Genomic DNA, 14096 nt, shown 5'->3' on the forward strand with positions numbered 1-14096 from the left:
GTCAAACCCAATTACCTACTACCCTTTGTCCCACCTATGGCCCAAAAGTGGGCCACGGGCCTCAACCAGTAAATTTAGCAGTTATTATTTGCCCTGCGAATTGTGCTAAGATCACTCTTTTCCCTGTGACCTAAAGGAGCAATTTTCATGTGCCTCAAGGAGCTTCTATTATATTGTTTGACACCGCAAAATCTATTATGTTAGATTTAGTTTTTTATGGAACATTATTAGATTTGGTGTTCATTTGCACTTTTTAGTTGCGTAGCTTATTTATTGGGGATGACATACCACTTCTAATTTTCACTACTGCATTCTTTTTGATCGGCATATTACGATGTGGCACACATGAGCATTGAGTAGTCAAATAAAGAAAAAAGTGGACATAGCAAAAAAATAGCTGTGAACATAATAGGAAATAAATTAAAAGTAAAAAGTTATTTAGCTAAAAACGTTAATTATCATCCAAAAACCAGACCAAACATAATAATTTAGTTTCAGGATGATTATTTATTCAGAGACAATAAAGTATGTGCACAAAAGAAGATTTAAAATAATTTTTAGAAAAAGTCAACGTTCTAAAAGCATATAACCACAGAAATATAGATTTCATCCTTAAATATTTATAAAATAGCATGCATATATATATATATAATCTATATAGCATTCTCACTCTCCCTTACATTTCTCTCTAACAATATGTTGGGCATTTGTTGTCAAAAATTTTATTATTTTTTTAATGTTACAAAATGATAAAATCAATAATGTACCAAGACCACAAAAAACACAAGGATTCGTTCATAGCACATTGAATTATTAATCATAAGGAAATGAGTAATTAGTTTAAAAATATTATCAAGATTTCAACTCAACCTTGACAAAGGAACATCGTGGGGAAGACCTAGCCTTGACCTGTTTGTTGCTTTGACCTGACAAATTACGGAAAATCTTTAAGTTTAACGAATTTGATCTTTATTGTGTTGCTTTCCTCACCCATTATTTGAAAATCTTCGTCTAGGTTTAACCAAGTGTTTTATATTTGAATATACTTATTGAAAAAAATGGTAAAAATACTGTTATTTAAATGATTTTAATAAAAAATAATTTCAAATACAAGATTTCCTAGGCAAATAACATAAACTGATTTTTTTTTACAGTGACGATAACTTTACAAATTGAAAATTTGTACATAAAATCTCACCCCTTTATTGTCAGACCAACACTAAAAATTCAATGCAAAAGATACACTAGACAATGAATTTAGACGAACAATAATTATAGAAAAAACAAGAATAAAATTTCAGCAAGAATAATGAAAAATATTGGTTTGAACTTTGAACATGCGATTTTTGTTAAGGAAAAAAAATTCAAGATAAACACAAGCAGGCGGGTGTTTTTTAATCCCTGATTTGAAGGCGAACTCTGCGAAAGAGCCATCTGATCAAAGGGATATATAACCATTAACTACAAACATTACAATTACAAAATAAAATGAAATCCCGTTTAACAATGCCGAACGAGAGTTTACTTAAGACGATTACGGTTTTATCTAAGGCGGAAGCTTGAGCACTACAAAGTAACAATTATTTAATTAGATAAAATCTTTATATTATTAAATTAGTCATTTAAAAAATAAAAAACAGTACACAGATTTAGTGTTTAAAATATTGAACTTTTAAGAGTAAGCGTGCAAAAACAAAAAAGATTAAGAGCATACTTTGACTTAAAATTTTGAAAATCTAGTAAAGTTAGCCTTGTTAAAGACGAAGCCATAGCATAGCATAGCAGCGTCCAAAAATGCGCCCGCCATGGCCATAGTGGAAAGTGGAAACTTCATACCCTTTGCCTCGCTGTCACTGACTCACTCTCCAGTCTCCTCATCCTTTATAAGCTCTCGCTCTCGCTCCTTCAACAAATTCAAAAACACTCTCTGCTTTCAACTTCAATACTCTGTTTCCCTTGCATGCACTGCACATAATCAAGTGATTTCTTTCAATATGTGGCTGTTGCTCTTGTTCACTATGCTCTCTTTTCCACACCCTTCATGCCAAATGCTACTCTTGCCCCTAACCCACACTCTTTCCCAAGCCCAAGCCCAAGCCCAAGCCCAATTCAACGCCACTCACCACCTCTTGAAATCCACCTCCACCCGTTCCGCGGCCCGTTTCCGGCGCCAACTCTCCCTCCCCCTCTCCCCGGGCAGCGACTACACACTCTCCTTCAACCTGGGCCGGCAGGCCCAGCCCATAACACTCTACATGGACACCGGCAGCGACCTAGTCTGGTTCCCCTGCGCCCCTTTTAAATGCATCCTCTGCGAGGGAAAGCCCAACGAGCCCAACGCCTCTCCCCCCACCAACATCACCCGAAGCGTCGCCGTTTCATGCAAGTCCCCCGCATGCGCCGCAGCGCACAACGCCGCCTCCACCTCCGATCTCTGCACCATGGCTCGTTGTCCTCTCGAATCCATCGAAACCTCCGATTGCGCCTCTTTCAAGTGTCCACCGTTTTACTACGCCTACGGCGACGGAAGCTTAATCGCGCGTCTCTATCATGACACGCTTTCCCTCTCCTCGTTGTTTCTCACTAACTTCACCTTCGGTTGCGCTCACACCACGCTCGCCGAACCTACCGGCGTCGCCGGCTTCGGCCGCGGATTACTCTCTCTCCCCGCTCAGCTAGCTACGCTCTCTCCTCAACTCGGAAACCGCTTCTCCTATTGTTTAGTCTCTCACTCGTTCGACTCGGAGCGGGTTCGGAAACCGAGTCCACTCATCCTCGGCCGTTACCACGAGAAGGATAAGAATATTCGCGGTGGCGATGAAGTGGTTGAGTTTGTGTACACGCCTATGCTTGAAAACCCTAAGCATCCTTACTTCTACTGCGTTGGCTTAACCGGAATATCCGTCGGGAAGAGGATTATTCCGGCGCCGGAGATTCTGCGGCGGGTGAACGCGCGAGGCGACGGCGGCGTTGTGGTGGACTCCGGCACGACTTTCACGATGTTGCCGGCGGGATTCTACAACTCGGTGGTGGCGGAGTTCGAGCGGCGAGTGGGGCGAGTGAACTCGCGCGCGCGTGGGGTGGAGGAGAGAACGGGACTGGCGCCGTGTTATTATTTAAAAGCGGGGGCGGAGGTGCCACGCGTTACGCTGCGTTTCGCGGGGGCGAATTCGAGTGTGGTGCTGCCCAGGAAGAACTATTTCTACGAGTTTTTGGAGGGTGGTGATGGGGCGAGGAGGAGGGTGGGGTGTCTGATGATGATGAACGGTGGAGATGAGAGTGAGTTGAGCGGTGGGCCCGGGGCCACGCTCGGGAATTACCAGCAGCAGGGGTTTGAGGTTGAGTATGACTTGGAAGCCAAGCGCGTGGGGTTCGCTAAGAGGCAGTGCGCGTCTCTTTGGGAGAGACTCAATCGCGACAAAAACTAGCGTACGCTGCACTGCACACACCGGATTCCCTCACGGGTCGGGTCTTTCTGTAAATTCAAATAACGCGGCCTTTGGAGCCATGCATGCGCTTGTGTGTCTACTAAATAGGAAAGTTGTACACTAGTATATTTTTAAAAACCCTATTGTAAAAAGGAAAAATTGTAAGTAAACATCAAATGGTTGAGATTGAGAATAATATATTTTTATTTTTTTATGTGAGAATGATATCTCGAAATGATGATGAAGGGATCTGTCCAAAATCCAGCTGTGATAAGGGAGCCACGAAGATATATAATACAACTAAGCAATGGGATTCTAAATGCTAGGTTCAGTTTGGACCATGTCTTAAAAGTTGGGACCATTGCTGTTTTGAGTTTAGACAGGAGGACAATTTAAAGGATTCTTGCCGTTTGTGCCATCGTTCACGGATTCTTCACGTTTAAATGTTGTACTACTAGTTATTATCCATTTCAACAAGTTAATGTATGAAATATGATGTTCCATATTCATATTGTATTTGGTGGTGGTAATAACTTACAGGCAGGATTTAATTAGGGTAAAAAGTCGACGAGGAAGGGAGCAGCAGGGGAATTAATTCAGATTGGTACTAGTAAATATTGGATGAAGCGTACTCCAATGGTAAAGTATTAATGATGAATCAATGGTGCTTCTTTGGGCAGAGAAACATGGCAATGAATGAGCTTTTTTTTTTTCTGAGTGACGACACCAAACTTTCCACGTCCACAGTGAACCTTCACGGTTTTTTGGAAGTGTTCTGTATTTTGGACTTCATTTCGTCTTTCCTCATCTTCGAATCTACGCGAGTGCAGGTCCTTGAAGTATGGCCAGCGATCCACGTCGTTTTGATCACGTGCACATAAAAAAAAATGATTATTGAAAAGAAAGAGCCATATATACTATACTGGTTCGGGTTCTACATGTACTGTACGCACTGTAAAAATATATATAAGGGAACAAGGACGTATCCATATATCCAAATATACATGTATAAATGTGTGCATAAAAAAATATACATATAAATATATAATATAGTGAGGGCAGCGACTCTCATGGTTTAACTTTTTCTTCATATGATATATTTATAATTATAATTTGGTGGCTCTTTTATTAAGTACCACTTTAAGTGATGACATAATAGTCAGGTCTCAGCTCTCAGGTGAATACTAATCCGACAAAGAAAAAAGGACAAAGAAAACCCATATATTGAAAATAATGTATTATTAAATATCTTAAAATTATTTCTTGGCTCGGTAAAATGTAAATATGTTTTGCAAAATTGTTAACTCATACTACTATACTACTATCTTTAGGATTAAAATCTAATTAATATTTTTTCTGTTTTTTATTCATAATTATTTAAGATTTTGTACTGGATTTAAGAAAATAATTGATATTGTAGTTTTTAAAAATATTTATTACTTACTTTTCTATTCTATTCTTTATTTTTTTATAATATTTTATTAAAAATATATTATCTTTTTAAATATAATATTAACTTTTCATAAATAATTAAAAAAATAGATAAATATTAAAAATAAATAGACATATTATTTAAGTAAACATACATTAATTATTAAAAATAAAAATAAAATTAAAATTAATAAATCATTAATTTTAGTAAAATAATAATAAAAAAATAAAAAATTCTGATACACTATAAATAAAAAAATAGAAAGAGTATTATTATATAATTAAAAGGAAAAGAGAAATAAATAAAGAGTGAAAAAGATGATAAAAGTAAGAGAAAATAAATGTATAATAATTAGTACTACTGTAATAACTTTTGGTGAGGGAGAGTTAAAAGTTCAAGTCCCAATAAGCTGACAAGGTGGTGTTTGAAAGTCTGGATACAGCTAGCTCCGCTGTCTCCAATCCCCACACGTGTGCTTCTAGATACTTCGCGCGTGACGTGCACACAAACAGCAAACGAGGTCACGAAAGTAATTATGAGATTGTCAGATTAATATAATTTTTTTCTTGAATGGTTACTCCAGAGTGAAGTGGGAGGGCTATGTGATGGGCCTAATATTGCAGGAAAGAGGTGGTATGGGCCAACGGGCCTCACTTTGGGTTGCGTGTTTGTGCTCCAAGGTGCATGCACACCAACTTAAGATTTGGTGGTACCCCGCAGGAGAACCACTTTCTTGTCGCGTTACTCCCAACAAACAAATCAGGGACCACCCTGGTTCCAAAACCCTTGCTTCTCCACTCGCACGTTTGTGTCTTCAAATTAAGGTTCTTTATGCTCTACTATTACTAATGCCTTGCCATGTTATGAAAATGTTCACCGCCCCACAATAACCATCTCTTATCTTAACTAACCACCACCGTATAAAATTTCACATAAACACTATTAAGAGAAAAATAAGATAAAATTAAATTTTATATAAATTAAATTTAAATTTTAAATAAATTAATTTATACTTAAGCTTATTTTAATTTATAAAAAAATATTTTATTTTATTTTATTTCTGAAAAAATTCACTCAAATAAACTTTAAATATTCAATTATATAACGCGCACATATACTACAGTATTTAGTGTTGGCAAATTGAAATATATAAAAAATATTTAAACATTATTATCATAAATTTAATTCCTATAATTAAATAAATGTTTAGAATTACTAAAATTTCTGCATTAAAATTTTTTCAATATGAACTTTTAAAATAATTATTATAAAATTTGTAAATTTAACCTTAATAATTAGATGTCAACATAAATTAGTATATCTATTCTAGGAAACCTACGCGACAACGGCTAAAGTTTTATTTATGTATAAAATCAAATACAATGTTTTTTATTAATCGGAATCAAATTTGGTACGAAAAAATTTACTTACTAATTTGTTAGATAGACTCATCCATAAATGAATAAATGATACAATATTTTAGATAATCTAAAAACTATCTATTAATTAAAATCGAAGTTTTGTTGATAATATAGCAATAAAAATTGTGGCGGCTACATGTTTTTAGTGCGATGGAGAACGTTGGCAGCCTTTATTCACCTCTCTTAATGCCCACCGAAAGGCAACTTTGGGCTTGTCTCGTAATGCGAAATTCCAGGCTGTTAATATGTAAATAAAGTTGGTATGAAGGCATCCGTACCATCTTAATCATAAATATAAGTTTACAAAGATAAGACCCCCCTAGGGGCCATGCTCCACCAGCTAGATATTTTACACTATTCCATTTTCATGGACAAAATGAACATCTCATCTTTATCCACATCTTCCAACATTGCATTTTCCACGTTTTCTCTACACATTTTGTATATATAAAAAAAATGAGTCATAAAAAATTATCTAGATATGATTCTTCTTTTTGTCGTTTGTGAAATGTCACTAGTTTAGTGTTTTCTAATATTATAACAATCTCATTAAATTTTATATTTTAAATACAAAATAATATAATTCAGCTGAAATATGAAGATTGTGGAAGAATTTTACATTAAATAATAATTAATTTATAAGTAACGAATAAGTTATATAAATGAGTTTGATATCATATTTCAATTTGAAGTCTTATAATATAATCTTAAAATATTAAGTAAATAATTTTTTCAATTATATATTATTTAATATATTCAATTATAATTGATGTAAGACTCACTTTATATTTGAAGTATAACGACCCATCTTGCCTGTTATACTGCGGAAAAATAACTAAAAACAACTGAATATATATAATAAATAGTGTATTATCAATCAACATAAGTAAAACTACAACCATCTAACAGTAGTAGCTCAATAGATCATCAAAAATATATACAACTGTCTACAAAATAAGCTCTACCATTAAGGATAGTCAACTAAATATAACTCTCCAGCTATTGCCACCAAGTGACCTCCATTAGCTAACACTAGTCTATCCATGTCATGCTCCCATACATCGTATGATCATTGCAGTCCAAATCACATGAAAACATATAATGGTAAGCTAGTGAAAATAAACAACTCATATATATGAAATATACAACACAGAAAATTTAGCATCACTGTCATCATCTTCATCAACTTGTTCAACATACAACACATAATATTTAAACAACATATGAACATAAAAGCAACTTGCAACACAACATCTCTATCAACAAGAACGACTTATTCATCATGCAACCCACAACATATAAGCAACATACAACTGTATAACAACTTCACAACATATCAACACATACAACTCATCAACACACATGCGTTGTCACGCATTTCAACTCGAAGATTTCCTACAACACAAGGTGAGCAGTCTAAGTGGCTAGGTCCTATCGTACCGACAACACAGAACCTTTTTGGGCTTGCTAGGTAAACAACAAATTTGGATAAAAATCCACAACACGATAACGGTTTATCAGACTTTGCCATTTAAATAAGAAAGTATAGTACTATGTCAAGATAGGACAGCTGGGTTTAGGCCTACCACGACATTAGCTAGCTCAACTAAGCCACATATGAGATTAGCTTACTGACTATCCTCCAAATACTATAACCCTTTGATACTTGGTTAGGAACTAAGTTTTCGACTTCGTACTTTACTCGAATTGACTGCTTGTAAGCGATATAGCTCGACCTGGCCCCTATACCATGGTCACTTCATACACGTGTGCATTGACCTTGCCCACACACAGGATCAACTAAGTCTTAGAGGAAAACAACACATCATCCACTCTAAGGGGCAACTTCCCAAGGAGGGTTTTTCAACAAATTAGGCTCTTAGAGCATCGCAATTATCTCAATCCACACAATGGGATGAGTAACTTCGAAAACATATCATCTAGTCTTAGTGATCAACAACTCATCATCACAGCATAATCAACACACAACTCAAAAGCACGGTTCAGCTCAACAACTCGAATAACAACACAACATCTCATTATAGTTTCAACACAACAATAACTCAGTCACTACACAATTTTTCAACTCATATCATCTCCACTCAGCTACTCAACTACACAACTAGTTTACAACACTATGCTAAACATGCATGTTAATGACATCTCAACATAGTTCATATAATATCCCAATATAACTACACAATTATCAACATAGTCTTCTCATCATATTACAACAATCATTATTATTCAACACTTTATCATTTATATCGGCACACACACATTTTCATCACATAATGCAACTCATACTACATATTTACAACTCATTTATCAAGCCAACTTACACATATAAACAACATACATCAACCTAAGCACCCAAAATAATTTTCAACTTAACCAAATCACTTATTGTGAAATGGCAACCTTCACATAAAACTACATAAATGAAATTATACCACTCCTATCATTCTTTTTCTTAGCTCAAATAAAATATAAGAAGATTTACTAAAACTCTCATGAATACATCAAGTCCTAATTCTATCATCTACTTTGTTAAAAATTTTAAAACCCGCAACAACTATAACCAATGCTGACAGCTTGACCCCTGTTCACTAAAACAGCCATATCTGGAGTTATTCTACTCCTATTACGCTCATCCTTATCTCATATTAAAGATAAGAAGATTTCTTACAACTCTCATGAAGACATCAAATTCTAATTCCATCATATACTTTGTAAAAAATTTAAAAACCGCAAAAGCTACAACCAATGCTGACAGTTTGACCCTTGTTCACTAAAACAACCATATATGGAGTTTCAGACCTCGTTTTTGGGTGATTCCGGTGCCATTGGAAATCTAACATCCAAGGCTACAACTCTTATGAAGACCCTGAGACCAAATTCGATCATATAGCCCCAGAAATGCAGTTCTTAATTCAGCGCTTCAGATTAAACTTTTCTGCCCTTCTATGGCTTCCCACATGTTTTTCACCCATAACCCATCAAAACTTACAACCCAAAGGGACCCAACACCTGCACTTGCAAGAAGACAATCTTACCATCAACATGCAACTCATAAAATATCACAAACCCCACGTGCAACAAGAATCCGACCCAAATCATCAAATTCTTCAAACAACTCAAAACCTCTCTTTCTAATTCTACACAATCCAATTTAATCAACATGCAACTAGCAATTTGCTGCAACAATACAATATTTTGTCCCAAAATCAACAAATTCTAGTTTCCCTTACCTTGGAGGGAGAAGAATTCCGATTCCGAGCTCCCGGGGAAGAAAAGAAGAAGAGAAATGAAATTGTTTCGGGGAGGAAGGTTAGCCTTACTGCTTTCTTTGATTCTTAACAACTCCACCTTCCAAATCAAACACCAACACCTAGGTTTCAGCCAAGAAAAGAAATGAGAATAGAGAAATGGAAGGAAGAAAGGAAAAAAATAAAAAAGAGAGGCTTTGTGGTTACGGAAGTTTTGCGAGCCTTACAAATTTTTATAAAAATTACTATACTATTTCAAACCTTAAATGCTGTAGAACCTCGTGCTTGCCTTGTATAATAGTTAGCAAGGAAAAGTGAAGTTGACTTCACAACAACCTAAACATGAAAGGCCAAAGTCTAAATCTAGAGGCAACATGATGTTGTATTGGTTTGAACATTTTTTTAAGTAGATTCAAGACATGTCTAATTTTTAAGGCAACATGAGAAGTTTTCCTCTCAAGATCATGCAACTAAAAGGATTTAGTTAGTTATTACTTATTAAAGTTGTCAATCTTCCAAGGACACTTGATGACCAAGTGAACCTACAGAGGCATTTAATGCATATTTCAAGGTTAACAACCTTAACATGTTATGAAGTGTTAACTTCAACATTTAGAACAATCATGATGCATGAGCGATAACAGGAAACTAACATTATGTTTAAGGTAATATATTATTACATTTGGACCTATATAAAAAAATGTTTAATTTTTAAAAAATATAAATAAATTTCAACAAAATCAACCTTATTTAATGTGATAAATAATAAATAAAAAAATAAAATTACTATCTATAATAAATATGATAAATAATATTTTAAAAAAATACATTGTACATTGGTGAGAGTGCATACTAGCTACCTCTATTCGTTTTTAATAGTTGTTTAAAGTTTTTCTATACAAATTTAAAAACATAATAAATTTTTTTATTGAAGTTTTCTAATCTATTTTCTTTCACGGCTCTTTAATAAATATGTATTAGTTGTGAATGTTAAACTTCATTCATAAGTTTTATTAGTGTATTCGATTAAACAAGTTTATTTGTAAATTAGTTTGTATATACACCTTGTTTTAAATATTAACAATTTGAGAATACAATCCATGTATCGTTGAATATTCAATACTGTCAATTTTATACATATAATTCATATTTAAATATAAGACCAACATTTGAAGGAATTAATTTATCTAAATGTACTTGGATAGCATAAGGAGTACGTAGTTAATTTTTTTATAAAGGAAATAAGTCATAGTTTTATAGTGGAAATTAGAAAACACATGAAAAATATGTTTTTAAATTCGTTTTGTAAAATTCAAATTTTCATCAATTAATTGGGCTATGATCACAAAAATCAAATTAGTGCGTACTTAATTGATGGATCCCAGCCCACGTACGAAGACGAAGTTGGGCCAGCAGTAACTTTGTTTTCATGTTTTTGTTGGAAATTGGAACGCATGCCGTTTAGTAAATAAAGAGTCAGGTTATCAGATCTTCCCTGAGACGCAGTGTCTTAACCAGATACTGCTCTTCAATTTTATTCATAATCAGGAACTGAAATTCACGGAGTGCACAACAGTAAAGATATCATTGATTCATAAAAATATAATTAATTATAAAAGTGTTATTTTTTAAGGAGAGAAATGATCAACATCTTGTTGTGCACGGGGGTCCGGGGAAGATTACCACACATATACACATGTCTCCACATTGATGAGATATTGTCTGCTTTGCGCTCAAATCCTTACGGTTTTGCTTTTAGACATCACCTAAAAGGCCTTTCTACCAATAAAGACAATTATGTGTATATAAATTCATATTCATCCTCTTGTTTAAACGATGTGAAACTTTGCTTGCATCCCAACATATCCACTTCATTTTGGGGTGAATTGAAAAAAAACTATGGATGAAATATTTGATGTGATGAGAAAGATAGAAAAAAAAATATGAGATGAAATGAAAGTGAGTGGCAAGAAAATGAAGAGTGTGTGTATTTATAAGTTCTCTTTAGAGGATGTATACAAACTCATATATTCTACTTGATTATTAGTCAAGCACAACTGTTTAATAATGGATGTAGACATCCAAATTACAAATCTGACTTTGGTATAAATGAATAATTATATAAGTTTGAGAGCAAACAGTGAGACACACTTTGCTTCTAAGCTAGCATTTACACAACAAAAAAAGACTAGAAGCTGCATGTCAATATTCTATCATGGTGGCTGTCCAGAAAGAAAAATAAATACAAATGTTTAATTTAGAAGAAAAAAATTCTTGGTATGAGACAACATTGATTCTAGGGACTAGGAAAAGAAAAAGAAGAAGTAGCTTTGTGACGCATGATGAGCAATATAAAATGGTAAAGAGGCTACAAAAACTGTAATGATTGATGTGTTTAGAGATAGAGTCCAAGATGGTACATCTTATTATATTAAGAGTCATTTTCATGGTGTTTAAAGAAAGCTAAAGTAATGCCGAATGGAATATCCTTTGGTTCATCTTCAAGCTCACATCACACACTTGCCAAAGACATAATAAATAAAAGTTATGAAATGAAACAGTTCTCCTTAAATTTTTGTGTGCCATCATCCTATCCGCAACCCATGTTCCTTTAATATGTCATGACAGAATTGATCACTCATCGTGTGATCAATGCTATTTTGTGATTTTATCTTTCTGTATTTCCTTGTTTTCTTTTACTATTTAATATTTTTGGTTGATGAAATCCTTTGTTCAAAATAAAATTGTATCAAAGAATAATACATTTGATATTTTACTATATATATACAATTTTAAATTATAATTATTTTAAGATGAAAAGAATATTACTAAACTAGTTGATATTTAGAAAAAAATAATAATTATAATGAATAATATAGTGTGATAAAAAAAGTGTTAGTTAATGATATGATCGGATATTTATGATAATGAGATATTTACTTATAATTATAAGAGGAAGAGCAAATATGGAGTTATGGTTTGTAAAACTTTTACCCCTTTCATTAAAACGTCATCAGGGTGTGTCCTTATACCTACCTTTACTTTATTTCTTGATGACCTTTATCTTACAAACATTAAAAAGTCGCCACAATCAATTTAGCACTTATTAATTGATTGTATAGGAGAAAAATACTTCATTATTAGGAGATAATAACTGATATATAGTTATTTATTTTTAACAATATATACTAATATTATTAATATCATTATTAGTATTAATTTATTATTGGTTATATAGATTATATATATATATATATATATATATATATATATATAAAGGTACTAATTAGCTACTAACAATAAAGAAGATTCACGATATATTTAATTGATTTAGTTTATTATTTTTGTTTTTAAAAATATTGGTTTAAAACAATCCAACATAATAATTTTTCAAAAGATATTATCAGGGGGAAAAATAATTAATATTATATTAAAAATTAAAATTTGACACTTATTTTAAGATTTCTATTTTTTTATTATACGATAGTTATTATGAAAATGAGAGAGTAGTTTTTTACTTATATGTTAAAAAAAACATTTAGGAAAACATTTTTGATTTTTTTTTTATAAAATAGACCAAACAACATTTTTGGTTTGAGTCTTATAAATGATATATTAAGAAATTGTATTATAATTTTTATAAAATTTAAAATATTAATTATAATTTTTAATATCTATGCAGAAGTGGTTAAACCATCAAATTATCTCTGAAAAGATCTCTGAAAAGTGCATGGTGTGTGCAATTTGATCCTAAAATTAAGATGAAAAACTAAAACTAAAACTTTAAAAATAGCTTCCTTTGATCAAATAAGTTTATAGCTTGATGAAAGTTAGTTGACGGTGTTACCATAGTAGCTAGGGTGAATATTTAGTGCCAAACTAGCATCTATTTGAAAATAAGTGTAACGTCATATGGATTATTTTTAATAAATTGTCAAGTTATAGGGGGCTAAATTAAAGGATTTTATTTCAAAAGTAATTTATTTTACCTTTGTTAAACTATCATTTGGTCCCTTCAAATCTAGTTCAGTTACAATTTGACTTCATTACTAATTCATTACAACTTATTTTGATTTCAAAAAGTTAATAATAACTTTAAAATTTGGTATCTATTCAAAAATAATCGACACACGTTTTCAAATTTCAAATTGGCTCCATATTAATTTATTAAAATTAGTTAATTCTATTCTATCTATAAATATAATATATGCAGTATTTTAAAGATAATTAAAAATTAATATGTAATTATAGAATATGATTTCCATTTACAACTAAAATTAATATATTGTGCTTATTAGTCTATGTGAAAACATAATGAATGAATATATTCCGCCAATAATAATGTGGTCAAATATCTTGCATATCCATCTTGAAACTAACTTTATTAATGGAAAATGTTTTCAGCAAATTTTATATTTTTTATTTTTCATGAATCAAATTGTATCCCTAATACAGTTTTAGCTAGGAACTAATTGAATAGTTTAAGAATGCAAAAGTCTTGTTAGATGAACAGAGCATAAATTAAGTGGATTTTGCATTGAAATTG

At 32.7% G+C, this 14096-nt stretch overlaps 1 protein-coding gene and 1 long non-coding RNA gene across 3 annotated transcripts; one reads left to right on the forward strand and one right to left on the reverse strand.

Annotated features, from left to right (window-relative positions):
- The first annotated feature begins 1730 nt into the window (after positions 1-1730).
- LOC109809449 (Eukaryotic aspartyl protease family protein) lies at positions 1731-3650 on the forward strand. The gene has a single exon (XM_020372770.3). The coding sequence runs from the start codon at positions 1806-1808 to the stop codon at positions 3426-3428; it is 1623 nt and encodes a 540-aa protein (XP_020228359.3). The 5' UTR covers positions 1731-1805; the 3' UTR covers positions 3429-3650.
- Positions 3651-7113: 3463 nt separating this feature from the next.
- On the reverse strand, positions 7114-9998 carry LOC145958370 (uncharacterized). 2 transcript variants are annotated; one of them, XR_014434111.1, is made up of 2 exons: positions 9812-9998; positions 7114-9672 (listed from the first exon to the last, which is right to left on the reverse strand). It is a non-coding gene; the product is annotated as an uncharacterized LOC145958370 (long non-coding RNA). The 2 variants fall into 2 exon arrangements; XR_014434110.1 differs by lacking the exon at positions 9812-9998 and adding an exon at positions 9758-9807.
- Positions 9999-14096: the final 4098 nt, after the last annotated feature.

Source organism: Cajanus cajan, chromosome 5 (genome assembly GCF_000230855.2).
Source record: "Cajanus cajan strain Asha chromosome 5, NIPB_CcT2T_4, whole genome shotgun sequence".
Lineage (NCBI taxonomy): Eukaryota > Viridiplantae > Streptophyta > Magnoliopsida > Fabales > Fabaceae > Cajanus > Cajanus cajan.

Bases quoted from the DNA above. Each gene is read 5' to 3' on its own strand.
- LOC109809449 (XM_020372770.3), top strand. From the start codon at position 1,806: ATGGCCATAGTGGAAAGTGGAAACTTCATACCCTTTGCCTCGCTGTCA.